The sequence below is a fragment of the Pimephales promelas genome, chromosome 2, assembly GCF_988280905.1.
Source record: "Pimephales promelas chromosome 2, fPimPro1.hap1.1, whole genome shotgun sequence".
Taxonomy (NCBI): domain Eukaryota; kingdom Metazoa; phylum Chordata; class Actinopteri; order Cypriniformes; family Leuciscidae; genus Pimephales; species Pimephales promelas.
Window position 1 is genome coordinate 2687668 of NC_142770.1, and position 21078 is coordinate 2708745.

At 38.5% G+C, this 21078-nt stretch overlaps 1 protein-coding gene across 19 annotated transcripts in view; it reads left to right on the forward strand.

Moving 5' to 3' along the window:
- The first annotated feature begins 2258 nt into the window (after positions 1-2258).
- The window catches only part of myo9bl (myosin IXb-like), a 70725-nt gene continuing 51905 nt past the window's right edge, over positions 2259-21078 (forward strand). For 18 of the 19 annotated variants that reach the window (XM_089120493.1, XM_089120507.1, XM_089120497.1 and 15 more), the window contains exons 1-2: positions 2259-2554; positions 16933-17829. In XM_089120493.1, the coding sequence (XP_088976619.1) occupies positions 16993-17829 (837 nt within the window). In that variant the 5' untranslated portion in view covers positions 2259-2554; positions 16933-16992. The remainder of the gene's footprint in view (positions 2555-16932; positions 17830-21078) is intronic. The other variant, XM_039682347.2, reaches the window with a different exon arrangement.

A 21078-nucleotide genomic window follows, 5' to 3' on the forward strand; every position in this document is an offset into this window, starting at 1 on the left:
AACCCAGTAAATGTTGGGGTGAGATAAAGGAGGGGGGACTTCTGAAACTACCACATCCTGAAGTAAGAAGCAACACCCTTCACAGTTGCCAACGCCCTCGCGACATTCAACTCTGAAAATAAAAAAAGGTGTTATCAGAAAAAGCCACAAAAAAGACAAAGAGTGTCACTATTAAGCATGATCACGTCAGCACAAACTCAACCTGCGTGATAAATAGGATGTTTACAGCTTCAGGAAAGATTCAAGCAGACATCTGAAAGTGCACAGCAGTGTTTTATTGTAGGATTAGCTACAAAAAAAGTAAGTGTCGTTTTAACGTCAACGTAAATCAAGTAGGCCTGCATTAACGTGCAAAGAACGAACCTGATTGGTCCTTGCAGAAGCTCAAATGTGATATGTAACATGAGAACGAACCTGATTGGTTCTTGCAGAAGCTCAAATGCAACACGAGAATGAAATGTAGGCCATTCTTCTTTAGATGCCTTCAAACATTAAACAAGTTATCGTGTCGTTAGAGCCGATCCTGACCTCCCGGGGCCCTAAGGTCAATTCTGTTCAGGGGCCGTCCTGACACAGTCACACCTGACACCACATTTCTCCCAAACCTCCCTTCTTAACTAGTACTAATGAAAATGTAATTCCTGATATCAGAAATAGACATTGTTACTACAATTTTAAATAGGCTACACATTGAATTATGGATATCAAAAAAGCATCCTGTGAATGAATAAAAGCTCAAATGGCTTTCCATAGCATGATGAAAGCAATACTTGATTTGATGATTATTTACTGAGGGATGTGCATCCATATTGAGCACTATGTCCAGCCAATCGACATTTTAAATGCAATATCATATAGTCAATGTCCATACATTGCGTTCCATCTTGCTTTATTGCAGAGTTGTGACTAAACTGATTTGGAGACTAGATAATCATTGTCTTGTTTTAAAAGTATGTGCGCCTGAGTGTCATCACGCCCATATATTGTAGGCTAAGAACTATGGCAATGTTGATATCAACAATTAAATTCTTGATATCAAAAAATTTAATTGTTGATATCAAGAATTCATATCCTGGAAATGAATAAAAGCTAAAACGGCTTGCCGTAGCCTATGGTGACATTTAACTAGTGAAAATTACAATTACAGATATCAGCAATTCAATTGTTGACATCAACAATGCCATTTTTTTGATATCAAGAATTCAGTTGTTGATATTAATTTATTTAATTGTTGATATCAAAAAATGGCATTGTTGATATCAATAATTCAAATGAATAAAAGCTAACACGGCTTGCCATAAAGAACTGGCCCCCACAGATGATCTGCGCGTTCCATTTCGTGCACGCGCAACGCATGTAACGCGCGACGCGGTTATCTTTTCCGAGCTGCAGTTTGTAAACAAAAACCGTTGCCCTTTGTATTACCAAACGTAAGAAATGGTTGTAGCTATTTCACTCTCACTTTTTATCAGGCACAAAGACACAGAACACAGCCCTGGAAGTGGTCGGCATTAGTAAGGCAGACCGACTATGCACTAGACAAGGGAGATGCACATAAACTTAACTTTACTATTCTTTGCTGACATCAAACTTGGAGAGGAGAGAACACATTCACTGTCATTGTGCTTTTTTTTCTCTCTTTTCGTGACCAGATAGTTCCGCTTAACTTTCTCATCGATGTTGTAAACTTTGATTGACGTGTTTGACACGAGAGGGAGGCGGGGCCTTGAGTAATTCGCGGGGTCCTCTACGTCTACGCAACTTGCGTAGTGTGCGTGTAGGGCTGATCGGCTCTGAATATAGACAGGACGCTTGGCATTGTTCAGTATCTGAATTTCTACTGACATCTATCTGTAGATTAATGTAATCACATTTCAGTTTTTTTTAAACACGCTGCACTTCTCACATTTAACCACAAGGCTTTGCTCTCTGCTCACCTTTACCAGTCGGACAGCTTAGTAATAAAATCTATAGTCTTTCGAACTTCATGGCGACTCAGAAACGCCTATTTGAGTTTCTTTTTACTTTTCTTTATTGGAATGACAAATACCTTGTTAAATGCCAAACGCTTGCAGAATTCGATTTAAAAAAATAAATAAAGTAAAAATAACGTAACGTAAAATTGGCGGTGCATGTAGAAATATTTACAAAGAAGAAGCCTAAATAATATTTACTATATTATAAATGAAGGAACAACCCTGGTGTCTGGCATGCAGTTTCCTTTCATCCGCCAGGCGGCGCTGTTTAGCATCTGTTCCACACGAGAGAAGTTTTCCTGGCTGTGTGTTTGTAGATCGACAGCACAAAGCTCTCGGATCGCATTCACCATGTCCGTGTGTCCTCTCCGGACTCATATCTCTGGGTTATGTTTTTAAAGAGATCTCTGGGGTGGAAATAAACCTGTCTGGATGAAACTGATGAAGAGGCGACCTACTGGATGAAGAGGAGGAGCCGCACACACGTCCACACAAACACACGGACACAAACGAGCAGACACGTTTATTAACTTATGAAAGATGAGAAGCTTCATTCAGCACAACACGCACAAATCAAGGTAAGTTTACCGGCTGTTTTTATTATTTCATTTATTCGAGTTGTTTTCGACTCCGCGACGGCGAACAGAAACTTTCCGGGTGGCTGGAAGTGAAAAGGCTTTTGTTTCAAAATCATAAGCAACATTTCTGATCAAAGCAACTTAAATGTTTTCTCGAAAAAATAGCGGTTAAGGTAGAAAGTAACTCACAGGCACATTAATAAACGATAAAAGTACGTTCGCAGCGAAAGGGCTTGATATTTAGCGAACTTCCCGGATTGCGCCTTTGTTAGATTGATACAATGTAACCTTTAATCATTGATTTCCCGCTTTGTTGTGGTCGTTCATTGTACATAAATCTGAACTCTTGTTTAATATTTCTCAATGATACAATCTGCACTTCGTGAATGAATTCAATGGAGATAACCCTGTTGGGATCTCGGGTTGAACCTCTTACTTGTTGCATTGTACTTCATTGTGTTTTTTTATGTCAGAATTATGACCCACAATGGGTTGCTAATACTATTTATGGTCACATTTAAGATTAGTCACAAAGCTTCAAGTGTTTGCATAATTAGCATCATAATACAAAGCCCTGTAAATCGTTATTGTCTTTGGAAAAACCAATGGGATGGTGGTCACCCCTGTCTGGACTGTAGGGTTGGCCTTTTTCTTCAACTATGACTGACTTCTATCCTCCTACTGTCTGTGTTGAACAGCCATGGAAATAACCCATCATCATCACCAAAAACAGAAACTTGACAGGAAGCGAGAGAAATTTTTGCGTGTCATGTGTTAGTGTTATTTTTGTTTGTGAATGAGAAAACGCCTCTTTCCTCAAAGCAAACGAAGATCTGTTCAATGTATGAGTCTAAGACAATTTAACAACCTTTAAAGAGGTCATGAAATCAGAATGTACTTTTTTCAATCCATGTTCCTGGTCTTATTGTGAACAATTCATATTGTGCTACTGCTAGTGTTGACAAAAGTACCAACTTGGGTACCAAGTTGTTACTGAAATTTAAAAAATGTGACAAAACCAGCATTTCCCTCTAGCATTTGTAGCGCCTTTGAACAGATTCCCTAAACACCTCTAGTTGGCCATTTGGTTCACACGCTCAACATATATATGTCTCTTATTGACCATTGCCTTCACCCGATCAACATACGTGTCTCTGATTGGCCATTGCGTCACACGCGCAACAAATACATGTCTTCGATTGGCCATTGCATTCACACGATCAACATATATATGTCTCTGATTGGCCATTGCCTTCACACGATCATCATACGTTCACACAATCAACATATATATATATATATATACATGTCTCTGATTGGCCATTTGGTTCACACGCTCAACATATATGTCTCTAATTGGCCATTGCGTTCACTCAATCAACATATATATGTCTCTGATTGGCCATTGCGTTCACACGCTCAACATATATATGTCTCTGATTGGCCATTGCGTTCACACGCTCAATATATGTCTCTGATTGGCCATTGAGTTCACACGTTCAACATATATATGTCTCTGATTGGCCATTGCGTTCACACGCTCAATATATGTCTCTGATTGGCCATTGAGTTCACACAATCAACATATATATGTCTCTGATTGGCCATTGCGTTCACACGCTCAATATATGTCTCTGATTGGCCATTGAGTTCACACGTTCAACATATATATGTCTCTGATTGGCCATTGCTTTCACACACTCAATATATGTCTCTGATTGGCCATTGAGTTCACACAATCAACATATATGTCTCTGTTTGATTGGACATTGCGTTCACACGCTCAACATGTCTCTGATTGGCCATTGCGTTCACTCAATCAACATATATACCGTATATATGTCTCTGATTGGCCATTTGGTTCACACGCTCAACATATATGTCTCTGATTGGCCATTTGGTTCACTCAATCAACATATATGTCTCTGATTGGCCATTGCGTTCACTCAATCAACATATATATGTCTCTGATTGGCCATTGCGTTCACCGTTCACACAATCAACATATATGTCTCTGATTGATTGGCCATTGCGTTCACACGCTCAACATGTCTCTGATTGGCCATTGCGTTCACACAATCAACATATATATGTCTCTGATTGGCCATTGCGTTCACACAATCAAATATATATGTCTCTGATTGGCCATTGCGTTCACACAATCAAAATATATATGTCTCTGATTGGCCATTGCGTTCACACAATCAACATTGGCCATTGCGTTCACATCCTCAACATATACATGTCTCTGATTGGCCATTGCGTTCACATTGCTCATTGTAGCCAATCACAGACATGTTGCGTTCCTGAACACAATGGCCAATCAGAAACCGATATATGAGCTTGTGAACTCAACATTCATAGTTGTTTAAGAATCCATTCAACAGCACTCAAAATACTAGAGGGAAATGCTGGTATTGTCACATTTTTAAATTTCAGAACCGACATGGTACCAAAGTCTGTACTTTTGACAACACTCAAATGTGCATGACACTCCAAATAATATGTTTGTTTTTATATTAATCCCAAAATTCTGGCTAATATTTGGCTGTTTTGAGAGGATCTACATTAGCTGATAACTGCACCTGTGTTTTGTGTTGACTTTAATGATTTGTACTTTATGTAACGTGACCGTGAACAGCATAATAGAGGGGGTGGTTCATATTGAGAAACTCTTCAGTGACTTGGAGACGTGAACAGGAAGTAGATATGCTGATGAATGTAGACATAGTCATAGGAAATTCAGGTTGCCAGGAGTGTTATACGACTGGGTGTCCCTGCCCTATTTACTCTTTCACTTTTTCTTTTTCTTTTTTTTTTTTTTGTTAAAGGGTTTTTGTGAAGTTGAGAGGGCGGCCCACAAAGCTTTTTTGTTGCACCATATGTGCACTGACGTATTGAAAGGGAACCACTGAATGAGAAACCTGGAAGTAGGGCTGGGCAGTATCTCTGTTCAAATATCACAATATTTTTTAGCCCTAAATATTTAATATATAACTCAGTAGTTGTATTTTGCTCTAAAATGGCTTTTTTTTCCATCAACCAAATGAGTCATCCTTTTTAAACCCACAATTGTTGCAAAAATGCACTTTTTTTTTTTTACTAAATTAACTAACTGAAGAATTGTGTTTGTTTATTTAATAATTTATTTTAAATGCACTAATATAACTACAGTATTATTTTTACATATGTTTACTAAAACTTTGATAGCCTAAAAAAGCAAGATTTTAGCTGTCAAATATTTTGAAATAAATATTTTTATTTATTTTATAAATATTTTTTTATTTTTGCAGTTTGTTTAAAAAAAATATTTAACCATAAACTAACCACAGTATGCTTCTATTTTTACTAAAACCTTTACGAAAAAATGCTAAGCTGAGATCTCGTACAATTTGTGCTAAATATTTGATGCATTGGAGTTTTGAATCGATTGACTTCTGAGAATCAATTACTCACAGAAATGAATCTAACATCTACTTAAGTTTATTAAAACTACTTTCTTATCATTCTCTCTAGTTGTGAGATAAGGAAGGATTGAAAAATTTGGCTGCGTATTTGGGAAATCAAATTATTTCAATATTATTGATCTTGTTTTAAATCTTTACCTGCATGTAAATGTGAAAACTTAGGCTTATTTGTTTTGTTTTTTCCCTGTAATGCATGAATATGAAGCCATTGGTGATACATAAACCAGTGCTTCATATTCATCCATCATAAAAGCCCAGTAATGACTATTGACGAGCAGATGGCTAGAATTAGATATCCATTTTCTCCACAAAGAAGCGGTCTTCCTCTCGAAAATCTGCAAGACTTGCAGATGGCAGTGGAATGCTTCCCTAATTTAGTGAAACATCATTCGTGGTCCGGTCACTCATCGGTTTCACTGTGGTAAAGACAGGCTTTTAATCTAGAAGTTGCCCCAAAGTGGCCTGACAGCGATGCATTATGGGTGTGTTGGTTTTTGGAGGGGGGTTGAGAAGGAGATAAAAGCTTTCAAGTATCAAGCAAACTTTGCGGTGCTCACTCGAGATGACGCACACGTGGTAGGAGCGGACGGAAATTGTTAAACCTAAGCTTGGACGATCTTGCTAGCAGTTTCTCATCGTCCAATCCAAGTTTATAAATAACCCTAATTATAGAGCACATGAAAAAAATGAGTCTAGCCGACACACATTCGGTCTCTGTTTCGCATTAACCCCTTCTAAACCGCGTTAGCCTGACATTTCTGACTGTTTAGGTCAGCCGAATAACGCGTTAATTGTCTAACCTTTAGTCAGAGAGACAATGTGCCAGAGAAATACTGTCCCGGAGATGAATGGGAGTCTGCATTTGTGCTGGTGTCAGCGGGTTGGTAATGGTGTGGTTTTGATGTTGGACTGTATTGATCTCATGCAGGAAGCGTACGTGTGTCTGAGTGGAAAAGTGGCCGGAGAGGTTGGAGAGAGACTTCATAAAAGACCCCCTCAGTCAGTCGAGTCGTGCTCATTAACCGTGGCTGTTAGCGTCGACAAACAGCTGCGAGATTTCTGTTGACTTTTGCTTGATTATCGACGCCGTTTGTTTAGTAAACGAGCAGACATTGCGCCATTCTCCTCTTCATTTGATGTAAACACGACGCAGGAGGTTTAAAGCCCGCGAAATGGGCCATCGATTTACACGATGTGACCTCATGTGTGAATAAAATAAATCAATCGAAAATATGTTGTTGAAGACAGAAACTTTTTTCCATTGTGACATTAATTTCATGTCAGTTATGCACATGTTGCCCAAATTCAAACATTTATGATTATTATTGTAGCCAGGTTAAAATAGTATTATGTTTCTTTATACATCTATAAGCCTCTTAGTTATAAAATGTATTATTTATATAGTAAAGCGAAATTGCTAATATTCATAATGGTAGGCTATTTGTTATATTATATTTTGTTTATTTAAATCTGTCACAATAAGTGCTTTTTTCATAATGTAAATTTGTATGATTGTCATGCATGTAATATACACACTAAACAATGCTGGGTTGTTTCAACCCAAATTTTGGGTCAAATATGGATGAACCCAATTGTTGGGTTAAATAATTAAAAATTTTAACCCAACTTTCACTTTCAGCTGTGATTAAAAAAATGTATTACATTTTTAACCCAACATTTGAGTTTGTCCATATTTGACCCAATTTTTTTAGAGTGTGTATAGTGAGAGCGAGCAGCTATTTATAATCTAAAAAATGCTGGGTTGTTTTAACCCAACTTTGGACAAACCCAAAAGTTGGGTTAAAAATGTAATTAAAAAAAAAATGTAACCCAATGGCTGGATTTGCTCATCGGATCAATGAATGGATAATGGATATGTGCACTCTAAAAAATGCTGGGTTGTTTTAACCCAACTTTGGGTCAAATATGGACTAACCCAGCCGTTGGGTTAAATTTTTACATTACATTTTTAACCCAACATTTCGGGTTTGTCCATATTTGACCCAAAATTGGGTTAAAACAACCCAGCATTTTTTAGAGTGTGATCCAAAGTTGGGTTAAAAGAAGTGTATATTGCCCTTAAATTTATTTTGGTTGACAAATTAAGACCCCTAAAGTTTGGTGTCATAAGTTTTATTAGAAATTAGTACTTTTGTTCAGCATGGATGCACTAAATCAATCAAAAGTGACAGTAAAGACATTTATAATGTTACCAAAGATTTCTATTTCAAATCGAAAGTGTTGTTGAAGATGGTCACGGTTTCCACAAAAAATATGAAGCTGCACTGTTTTCAACATTGATGATCATGATCATTTAGAAATGTTTTTTTATTCTTGAGCAGCAAATCAGCATATGATTTCTGAAGGATCATGTGACACTGAAAATTCAGCTTTGAATCACAGGAATGAATTGCATTTTACAATATATTACAATACAAATCAGTAATTTTACATTAATATTTTACAATACTGTTTTTACAGTATTTTTGACTAGCTGAGCTCTTTAAAAATCCGTAAAAAGCATACAAAAATCTTACCGACCCCGATAACATATGTAAATTGTTTTTATGTTTAATAGTTTCTTGATCTTTGTGCAGCCGAGGAAGAAACATCAACCCTCAACCTCAGTGAAAATAAGAGAGTTTTTGGTTCTCATGCTGAACGCCACACAGGCAAAAGTAAGTCATCGAGGCGAGGCTGCCGGTGACGTGACATTCCTTCTGGATATGCCAGCTAATCCCAGAGCTCGTGTAATGACTGCGAGCGCCCGATCTACAGAAACATTCAGTGATTGGCAAGCACTTAAAGAGCCAAACGGAGTCAAGGGCCGTAATATCAGGAGATTTAGGAGGAGCAGTTAACGTCTTCAAGATGTTTTCAGAGCGACATGATGCTTCTGTTTGACCACTTTTTTAAAGACTAATTGGCGGTGTTGTCGAAAACAGCACTGACCTGTACTTTAGGTTGAGTATTTAGCTGCCAAATGCACGGATGTCTTTTCAGTAGATTTAAGACTTCAAAATTTAATCAAAGTACGCAATTATTGTTAATGTTACTGTTTGAGCATGAAAAAGCCACTCCAAAGGGTGTTAATCTCTATATCATTGTCAGTGTTTCTGAAACGCCTCCGAGTTTTTAGTCTCGTACGGGAACGAACACGTCACAATATTCCTAATTTACATAATTCATACGCAGAATAAAGGGGCGAGGCCTGGTTGAGTTAGTAGTCTAATGAAACTGGTGGTTATGATAAGGGGCGACCAATCACAACACTGATCCAGCCGACCAATCAGAGCACAGTGTGCTTTTCAGAAGGAGGGGCTTCATTGAGACAGGAAGTAAACAGAGCGTTACTGACAGACTGGAAAGAGAGGAGCCGCAACAATGGAGAATATGAGGAGAATAATCAGCATCCAAGCATGAAAACTAGTAAAGCCAGGAAACAACATCAGTTATTTAAATGAATCCTAACAAAGAGGCTCATGTTCGACTCGTTTATATTTTATTCCTTGACTTTCGTTCCCCCTCCTCCATGGTTTTTCACATGAGATGCACGTTCTGCTTTCTTTGGATCATAATCAGCAATTCCCCTTGGACAGAGGTGACCTTTAGGATCAAAAATGTAAGCTTATCTCGCTCTCACGTCATGCCGGTTCATATGGAGTCTGTATATCTGGCTGCTCCTCATTAACTCTCTGGCCTTTTTTTGTCAGTATTGTATGCAGTGTTTTTGCCCTGGAGCGCTTTAGGAGGCCCGTGTTTTCTCAGGCGCGTCCAGGAGAGTGTTTGCATGCAAATGGCACAGAGTGCGCGTGTCGATCGGATACGACATGATTTGATAACATTCAAAACAGCCATTATACTCTGCACAAAGAGTCATTTACATCTCAAAAGAAAGATGAAGTGTGAGGTTTCTTTCTTTTTTAGAACGCTTTGCAAATGTAAAGATTTTTTGGGCTCTACTTGATGTTTGGATGTTGATTATTTTCCTCATATTCTCCATTGTTGCGGCTCCTCTCTTCCCAGTCTGTCAGTAACGCTCTGTTTCCTTCCTTCTGAAAAGCACACTGTGCTCTGATTGGTCGGCTGGAGCAGTGTGTTGTCATTGGTCAAGCACTTGGTTCATGTTTGGGAAATGCCCCGCCCCTTAACATAACCGCTAGTTTCAAGTTCTAGTTTGAGGTTTAAATTGGAGGCCGACCGATAAAGGATTTTGAAGACCGATACAAATATTTTTGGGTTTTAAAATCCGATATATCGGCCGATATTTTTTTTTTATTAAATATTGTTGGATTTCTACGGAGGCGTATTGCATTCACTTGAAGAAAAAAAATCTACTCTGTTTTTCTGAATTAACGAGTTAATTTTTCATGAGAAAAAAACATTTTTTCTCTGTTTTTCTGAATTAATGAGTTAATTTTTCATGAGAAATTTTTTTTTGCTCTGTTTTTCTGAATTAACGAGTTAATTTTTCATGAGAAAATTTTTTTTTTGCTCTGTTTTTCTGAATTAACGAGTTAATTTTTCATGAGAAATTTTTTTCTCTCTGTTTTTCTGAATTAATGAGTTAATTTTTCATGAGAAAAAAAAGTTTTTGCTCTGTTTTTCTGAATTAATGAGTTAATTTTTCATGAGAAATTTTTTTCTCTGTTTTTCTGAATTAATGAGTTAATTTTTCATGAGAAAAAAAGTTTTTCTCTGTTTTTCTGAATTAATGACTTAATTTTTCATGGAATTTTTTTTTTTGCTCTGTTTTTCTGAATTAACGAGTTAATTCAGAAAAACAGAGAAAAATTTTTTCTCATGAAAAATTAACTCATTAATTCAGAAAAACAGGGTAGATTTTTTTTCTTCAAGTGAATGCAATACGCCTCCGTAGATTTCACACACGTGTAAAAGAAAAGCTAACTTTTCTGCACAAGATACGTTTGATACTTTTTCTCTACGTCTAAATGTTCACTCCTCGCAAGTCTAACTTACATTTTACAATGCAGGGATTGTAACTAGAGATATGCTAGTTATAAATACAGTAATCATTACTTTATTTAGGCAGAAAAAGTTCATTGTGGTTTCCAAGCTCATTAATGTTAACGTTAGCGGTCTTCCACTGATGATAGTGGCATTAGCTAATCTATGATGAGCCATAATTTAGCAATAGATAACATCATACTGCAAATTGTAAAACATACATTTTCAATATAACAGTCCAAGGAGAGATGATTGAAGCGTGTTTCGTCCGTTTTTATTTTATTTTTTAAATATTCATTTATCGGCCATTATAACTGCCGATACCGATATTATGTAAAATGCCTAATATCGGCCGATATATCGGTCTGGCTCTAGTTTAAATACGTTGCACTAATGTGTTCGACTGACCAATGGCAAATAGTTGAAGTATAATATATGGAGGACATGCAATTCAATTTTAATTGGTAAAAATGCACAAAAATACCTTTTAATAAAGTCGGCTTGAAACAGTAGTTGCAGTTCTGTTTCCCTTGAATGTGACGTACGTACATCCAGGGGAAACAGCATCTGGGACAAGAACGAATGTGGGCGGGGCTTGATTTTGTCCGTAGGCAATAGATTGGAAGGTTGCGGTTTGCTATTGGTGGATCTCATGTGATTGACAGGTTGCCCCGCCCTCATCTTTAGAAAGGAGAAGGAAAGAGATCCTGCAAGAGGGAAGGGAAGTTATTCAAGTTTACGAGGCACATACAATTATGAAGTGAACGGATTAATCATGTACGCTCTAAAAAATGCTGGGTTGTTTTAACCCAACTTTGGGTCAAATATGGACTAACCCAGCCGTTGGGTTAAATTTTTTACATTACATTTTTAACCCAACATTTCGGGTTTGTCCATATTTGACCCAAAATTGGGTTAAAACAACCCAGCATTTTTTAGAGTGTATAATAAATACTGCAATATTCCTTTAAAAAAAGTCAAATTTCCTTTCATGCTGACAAAGTATCCATGCATTCGTCATTTTGGTTGTGCAAACATGTATAACACTAGCTCAAGTTACATAAGAGTCAATAAAACTGTAGTTTATTAGAGAGTGATTTGTATTACTGAAGCCTCTTTCTGGATATATGGTGCTTTCGGAGATAGTAGGGCTTCTTTGTCTCCATAAGTGCTTGTTCCTGTGGTGGGATAGGATGGTGAAACTAAAGCTGGAGCACATGTGCGTCTGCAGGAGGTCCAGGCCGTTGAGATTGTGTCCCGCTGTGGAAACTACTGCCGATGTTTTATTGAGCTCCACTCAGACTGGAGTTGATTTCTCCCAGGACCCACTACTGCCTCTTTACATTACATGACTTGTTTTAAATGAAACTGAGGCTTTAGCTGGGCTAAGATAGGCTTTATTTCTTCATTTGATTTTAGTCCCAGTTTTACCAAACAGGGCAAATTAACGTGAGAGCGCATTCCCAGAAAAAGCCGATGGGATTGGGAAGTTCTGCGCTTGATCTACTAAAGTCGCGGAAATTAAAGAACACAGATGCCAGACTGATCTCATGAAGTAGTGCGTGTATGAAACGCCAATTCATATTTCCATTTTTGGCGTGCTATCAAGACGCATAATCGCTTTTCAGCGTGTTTATGAACGCCGTTGACTTAACGTTATTACTGTATAAATATATGACTTACCTCAACCCCGTCCCTAAACCTACCCATCACTGGGGTTAATGGCATTAATGAGCGGACATTTGACGGCGTGTACAGACACGCGTAATCACTTGGACGTTAATGGCGTAGACATACACGCATACACACGGATAGCTCAAAATGCGTTTGACTCGAAAGTGGCGTGTATGTTTACGCAAAAGTCATGATGTCATGTTGCAGACACAGTGAGGACGAGTGAGGGCCGCGGGAGAACGACGCGAGGCCGGTGGCGTGATTACCGATGAGCGACACCTGTGAGACGCACCGGTCTCGTATCGCTCACGGAGGTGCGGGAATTTTCTTAGCAATGTTAAAACGCACATCAACCGATCACTTGTTTAGCGCTCATGTAAACACTACATTCAGATTCACCAATCGGAATAAATTCAGTTAGATTGAAACAAAAGCTGTGCATGTAAACAATGAATGGCGACGGCAGAAAGCAAAAGCTGAATCCCGGACATCGACGGCCGGACATGTCCGGGAAAAAGAGGACGGTAACCCCGACTACTCAGCTTTCTCCACAGAACAAGAGCCTGCTAGCTTAGCTTCCAAACAAAGATGGCCGACACTATGTGTTCATTCTGTGAATGAGATCGCCCTCTATGGGCGGGTTGAGGACATGCGGGACAGACCCGACTACTGACTGTCGGTGTGAAAAAATGAGTTTCTCTAATCTTCTCAAAACTCTGGATTCTGATAGAAGAGTCTTTAGCCTCTGGACAAAACATCCTTCGATGACGCAAAATGACGATTTTTACGTCATCCAGAAAAAAAAAACTTAAATCTCTCGACTCAGGGGGATACGAGGGTGGGAATTTGAATATACGACAGGTTTTCTACTAATACAAAGCTTAATGCTAAATCCTGAAGGATCCGTTTCAGTTTTAGCACCAAAACAAACAAAAAATCCCAGACTTGCACTGAAGAAGCGATTTGAGTCATATCTAGAGACCTGTGGGTGTGCTCTTGACTTTTTGCATATTCCGTCTGTCTGATTGAAAATCATTCAGCGTAGTCCTGAACCAGAAGGAAACGTCTAGCAGACGAGGCCATCATCCGTAGGGAAGCCTGTGTCTTACGTCTGCCCACGCGTCTGCTAAAATACTTGCTTCCTAAATGGAGGTGATGTTAAAACAAAAGCTCTGTTTCTGTTTCAGCCGCACATTCCTCTTCAACGGGCCTTTTCATTCAGAGCGTCTCCAGCTGCATCTGTGCTCCATAAAGAACCTGTGACTGATTTACCTCATGGGTTTTTCTCTTTTCCCTCTCCCGGGAGCTCGGCCAACTTGCGTGTATCTCTATCCGTAGGAAGTGTTGAAGGAGCCCGAAACGTGAGGAGCTGAAGAATGGACCCTTCTGGCGAATCACAAATCTCTCCCGTTGCCTTCATGAAAAGAGGCCAAAGCTTTTGTTTTTCGTGCCAGTCAGTTGAGCTTCCTCTGAGAAAACCGTCCGAGGGATGATCCTGGTGATCTTTTGGAAAGAAGTAACGCTTTGACTGTGTCTTGCTTGTTTTTTTTTTTTTGCTTGTTCTCATCCAAGTCATTTGGCTTTGTTACAAGCTCTCGACTTAAGTTTTTGATTTATCCTTTCGAGATCAGATATATTTACTTGAAGCAACGCTGCATAAGATATTAAGACTTGCCTTTCATACTTTGAATTATGAAAATAATTGTAGGTTGTTTTCGACAGATTTTTTCGCTTGTTTTTTTAAGCCTGTTTATATTTAAAAGAAGTGACAATCTATGAAAACTAGTCATAGTACTTGCTTCTAAAGGTAATTTATTTTAAGGACTCCAACTGAAAAGTCAAAAAACATCCAAATTATTTATAATGGAGAGAAAAAAAATCTAAAAAAAAAATTCATTTTTTTGAAAATATTAATCGATTTGACCTACCAACTCGATTTTTAAAAATCAAATCGATTTTTTTTTTTCCCCAGCCGGGATTTTGCACTTTTATTTGTGGCCTGCATGGACAATAAAATCCTGTGAGCTTTTTGGCCCATATTTGTGTGCGGATCTCTTTTTTTCTTATTTTTCATTTCCTTTTGGATCTAAAGAAGATATCACTCATCAGTTTGGGAATAATGTTTGGTGCTATGCCTTTCCATCCTCTTGCTTAGATTTATAAATTCTATATACACACACTAAGTTGATTGCAAAATATCCATATATATTCAAATATTTAATTTTGAGAGCTTCATGAGTGCTTCATGGGAGTGGGTGGAGCTAACGAGATCTTTTGGCACGTTTTTTGCTTGTTTCAACTCTGATTGGTGGATTTTTCTCTACAGCATCATGGGTAGTGCAGTTTTTTAACTTAAAATCCACTATTAAACAAGATTATTTATAAAACTAAGATGAAATAATGCATGCTAAAGGCTTCAACAAAACCAAATACGATGGATTAATAACGTACAGTAAGGCTGTCTTTAAGTTATCGACTTTCTCTGAAACATGACCGAGATATATTAACTCTACTCTTTCTCTTGATGGTCTTGCATGTTTTTCTATTTCTCCCTCTGGCCTCAGCCTCTGCTTTGAGAAAAGTTAACCTGGTTTGGCTTTGCTATTTCAGACCAGCTCAAAATGAGGCGTAATGATGATGCTGTTTTTGTGGTCGCAGGCTTTATGCATGCCTTGGGGTTTTATTGATTCTGGTTATGGTGAACAGCCAAGTTAGGAGAATGGCCTACTTTCACCCATCTGAGACACGTTTAGACAGTTTCACTGTTTATTTTACAGACATTTAGCTTCACATTTAGCCATTGTTTACCAGCAAATTCAGTTAGTATGTTTCTTAGGAAATATAACAAACAAAAAAGCACACTTTGGGCTAGTTTATTGACCCCCTCATGGTTTGATTTGATCTTAGATAAAAAAATGTAAGTCTCATTGGATATGCGCCACTATACAAGCCATCAGAAAATACATCCATTCATTCGTAAGGATTTTCCGGAGTAACTTAATTTTGCTCAATACAAGGTGACAGCTGTTTAAGACACTTGGCTCTCTCGTTTTTACAGGAAATAACTTGTATCCGTAAATGTACAATTACAACAAGCGTACAGTGTTCTGCGTCGTTTCTTCCGCCGCATAGAAATAACTCAGCCAAGCCAAAATTCAGTAATCTGAAAATTAAATAAATGGTAAAGTTGGTTGGTCAGATTTTGGTTCTTCAAGAAGCCTTTGAGAGGTTGTAAAGCATTCGCAAAACATTGTACTTCTGTAATGTGACTTATTTCTGAGTGAATGCCGAACAGGACCATATGAAAACATGAAAACGTATTGCATTGTGTGCAATAAGAAAGTAAATGGTGTCCATTTTGATTTCACATCGACTTATTTGACTGATACGCTTTATGTTGCTATGCAGGGATGCATTTGCTTTGACAATATTGACACCTATGATGTAGCATCTGTGGCTTTGTACTGTATATTTATAGAGATGTGCTGCGTATTGCTAGCTTGGATGAGGGGGCAGATTCACGGCAACACACCGTGACCACAGTTTCCTGTGAGACTCTTTGCTGTACAGATAAAATTTCCACTCGTGATCAGAGTTTATTGCAGGGACACGCTTTAGGGATATTAAATAAAGGAACTGTTTAGTCTGAGTCAGATGCCATGAATAATCAGGTCAGATGGAGAGCTGCAGGCCTGACAAATAAGGGATGGGGCAATTAGGCTCATCCGAATAATGGTAATGGCACCTTATCTCCGTTCAATTAAATCCAGAAGCTCGTTTACAAATGATTGATCTAATCGAAATGAATGAGACTTGCTGGAACTCGTTTCAAAGCAGAAAATGGAAGGTTAATAGAAAGAAGGCCAGTACGTAATGTAGGACTGCAATTACTAATCAATAAAATCAATTAAAATGGTTGTTGACAAATGACATTGTGCTGTCAAGGACAACCTTTGTCAATAAATGTTGCTTTTCTGTTGGGAGCATTTGTACATTTCTAGGAACAAAATGCCATCAAATCGATTAATTGCGATTAATCAACTTGACAAACTTTTATGTTATGCGATTAATCGCGATTAATCGATTTGATCGCACTAAAGAATATAGATTTTAAAAATGGAGAGGTGTTTTGGTGTTTTAACGCCAGTCTATTTTACTTTAATCATATTTGTTTTATGTTTTATGTACTTCTTAATTGAAGAAGTAATCGATTAATCACTCATGTTAGTTGTGAGTCGCAGGCCTAATTCCTTGCATCCTCTTTTCCAGGTGCTAGATGGTGGTTGCGAAGGCAGTACGTAATGCTGAAGGGGCTCGTCCTGAGTCAGAATGAGTGTCAAAGATGGCGATGGGACGACTAGCCAAGATGGAAAGGCCTACGAACTTCAGATATACCCCCGACTGGCTCGAGAGACGGCGTCGTGCTGTACAGTCAGAGTCACCAAGGAGGCCACCGCTGCTACCGTCATCCAAGATGTGGCGACGGTCCTCGGACTGGACGCCAGCAAGCGATATGTCTTGGCGGAGGTGAAGGAGTGTGGCGGGGAGGAGTGGGTGCTGGAGTCGACCGATCTTCCGGTGCACAGGGTCCTTCTCTGGCCGAGGAAAGCCCAAGAACAGCATTCTCGGAACGAGGGGTTTTATTTTCTCCTGCAGGAGAGGAACTGTGATGGCTCCATCCGCTACGTGCACCTGCCCGCCGTGGCAAACGAGCAGGAGTCCAAGCGACTGGTGGCTCGGGGTTTCCTCCCACCAAAGCAGGAGGACTTTGAGGACCTTTGCAACCTTCCGGTCCTCAATGAGGACAGCATCTTGGATAACCTTCGCAATCGCTTTCAAAAGAAGAAGATCTACACGTACGCTGGCAGCATTCTCGTTGCCATCAACCCCTTTAAGTTCTTACCCATTTACAACCCCAAATACGTCAAAATGTACGAAAACCACCAGTTGGGCAAGCTGGAACCCCATATTTTCGCCATTGCCGATGTGGCCTACTATGCCATGTTGCGCAAGCACGTCAACCAGTGTATCGTTATCTCAGGAGAGAGTGGATCGGGCAAAACGCAAAGCACTAACTTCCTCATTCACTGCTTGACGGCCCTCAGTCAGAAGGGTTACGCAAGCGGCGTGGAACGAACCATCTTGGGTGCAGGACCTGTGCTTGAGGTAAGATTATCAACACCTTGATACGAATGGGGTTTGGTTGCATGTTTCACAACATTCGTAAGGGAATTCTGGATCCGTAGATTCGTTTAAGGACTGGGTCATGGGATAGTTGAAAGTGCCCAACTTCCTCTTGGACAGATTCTGAGCTTTAGTCTCGAGAGTTTTGAGACCTATCAGACGTTATGTTCAAACAATTAATTGGTGGGTTTTTCAACCTTGTCAACCTCCTAAAATAATAATGGCGTTTAAGAACCACACATTTGATCGTCAATGTTGGGTTTTCTTGTGTATTTTATCTTTATTTAAGCATTATGCATCAGATTTATGTCTTTGAAGACTCACTTCCACAAAATATCTCTTTGGTTGAAATTGTAGGGTGTGGAAAAGTCGGTATGTTGAACGTTCTCAAGGCAGGCCTACAATAAGTAAATTGGGGATCGGAAGATTTGTTTGAGGATTTAGGGATGTTGGATGGTTGAAAACTGTTTCTAAAGGTCGTCTTACGTTTCACTCTGTGCAGACTCTAAGCTCAAGCCTCTTGAGTTTTAAAATCTTTCACATGGTTTGTTGTAAGGTATTAAAATGGTGAAGAAAAACGATGTCAGTTGATTTAGCCGTTTGTAGTTATCAACCTTAGAACTTGCCAACCCGTAAAAATAGGGCTGCACGATTATGACAAAAAATCATAATTGTCGATTATTGCCTTGAAATTATAATTGCGATTATTAATTACGATTATCACAATTTACGTTGAATGATGTTTTGAACAGCTTTATGCCATTGTTCGAAGTGACTGCATGCAAATTGTTATATCAAAATAAAACGGCTGAAAACTCCTGAAAAACTTTCAATGCTTTTCTACAAGTAACTTTAAGTGCTTTTAACTTTTTAAATGCTTTTCTACAAGTAACTTCAAGTAACACCAAGTAACTTTTCCTCTTCGGTCGCCCTACTGGTTGGAAACGAAATTGTCCATTGCCGCTGTCGTAAATAATTTAGCCTACCGTCGCACGCATGCTCGCTGTTTATCCAGCACCGGCTTTAGAATGAACGATGTCCACAGACAAAGTAGAGTATGTTACATGATTTCATGAAACGATGATGTATTGCGACATCAGAAACGAAGAAAAACGAAATAATGACTATTGTAGTGCTTGATGTGAAGCAGTCGAATTTTATAGTTCTTTTTGTGGTCGGGTTCCTACCCGAACCCCGAAGTTAGTGCCAGTAAAAGTGAGACCCTGACAGGCGACGGCAGAAGTGCCTTTCACCCTGTTATGACTTGATGAACCACTGATAAGATTTTGGAAACATTATTTTAAGTAAACAGTGTTAGATAGTGTTGCTTTAATTCTAATTCTAATTAAAATGTTACACTAACTAAAATTAAAACATTGGGGAAAAAACCCTTAAGATAAGCTGTAAAAAAAACATTTTAAGCACACAAAATAATGTAAGTGGACTTTTTATAATTGTACCTTTGAACGATTACATAATTGTGGCATCCATTATTGTAATCGCGATTACAAATTCGATTAATTGTGCAGCCCTACGTAAAAATGGTAGTGACATGTAATAACTCTAAATTTGATTGCCAAAGTTGGGTGTTTGTGTAGTATTTCTATTCATTTTGTGCATGATTTTGAATCCTTGTAAACTTGTTTCTACAAAATGGCTTTTTGGTTGGAATTATAGGCTCTAGAAAAGCACTCTACTTTAAACAATGCTTTGTAGCAAACATAATGACAGCTTACCCACAGGTCTCTCAGTCTTCACTGTAAACTGTAGCTCTTTAGATCAGTTATTTACAGTGCGCTTTCTCACAAGCCTGTGCTTGAAACGTGGGGTCGCAACTTGCTGTACTTTTATGTCATGTTGCGGTACCGGCAAACCTACACCTTGAGGCGTTCCTCGGGGGGCCGTGTCTCATGCAGTTGTTGTTGTTTTGTTTCTTGCTGTAAAATTATTGCTTGGTCCCATAAACCTGTTCAAGCACATTCTGTTATTTTGCAAAATTTCAGCAGAACCCCTTCCCCATCCCTGATCTCATGGCGGTTTATGGAAGTGGTAACCCTTGCGAAACACTTGCAAAGAGTGCATTTGGAGAAAGGTTAGAGTAATGTCATGAAATATTCAAAGCCTAAGGGTTATCGTCTAGAGGCTTTATTCAGATTATTGGAAAGTTTTAGGTCTGCATGATATTGGAGAAAAAAACGATAACTTGTTAAATGATGCGATATTCAATGTGCAATAGAGTGCCGAAGTGATCACGTGGGTTCCCTCGGTCGAAAAGCAATGCATTTTCCCCACAGACTTTTGGAAAATCGCCAAAAATAAGATCTGTGTTTAACAAAGAGTTGTGACCCTTACACGTTTTGTCTAGCAAGATAATCTTTACAAGTTAATCCAAAATGTATACATTTTGAAGACTATATAAAGATTTAAAAAACACAACCAGACACAATAAAGTTTAAAAAACCTCAAGCAGGTTATAACTGTGTTAAAAACGTGAAAATATTTAGAGGCTTTGTTCACCACAGACCTTATTTCAGGCGATTTAGCAAAAACCCATTCAAAAATCCCATAGGCTTGAAAGCGAGGGAACCGTAGTGCTAAAATGCTAACTCACTTCCGCGTTTTGGCCTACAGAGTGACGTCGTAACTTCGGCACTCTATATGATAATGCTTTAAGTGTGTAAAATAAATTTAAATTATACTTATTATCATATTCTTTTTGTGAGAAGGATCCCTGCAATTTCTGAAATCGAACGGCAGTGTCTTATTGTAGCATTAGCTACAAAGTAAATGTAATTTTCATTTCAAATATAAAACAGCGGGTTTAGGATTTCAAGTAGGCCTGTATTAGGTTAACTTAACAGAAATTGAATAATCAAATGTAAAAATAAAACTGATTCTTATTAAAGATACACAAGTTCTTCAGTCAAGAGCAGTGAGTGATTTTCATGCACGCTTTCTTTCTCAACTGTTTACTCCACTTGAGACAACTTATGTTTACATACTCACCAAGATGGCCGTTTTGACATAATTTTGTGTGTATTTTGTCATATAAGCTGTGGAAGAGAACTGAAATTAGGATTATGTGCTGTCTGAGAGACGGCTTTCTGTGCGCGCAAGTACTTTGCTTATTGCGCCTAATAACATTAAGCATCCCAGACAGCATTGAAACAACGTTGATTTTGCTCATCGAATTAACGTTGAACCAACGTCAGACGCGGCATTCTTCAAAGC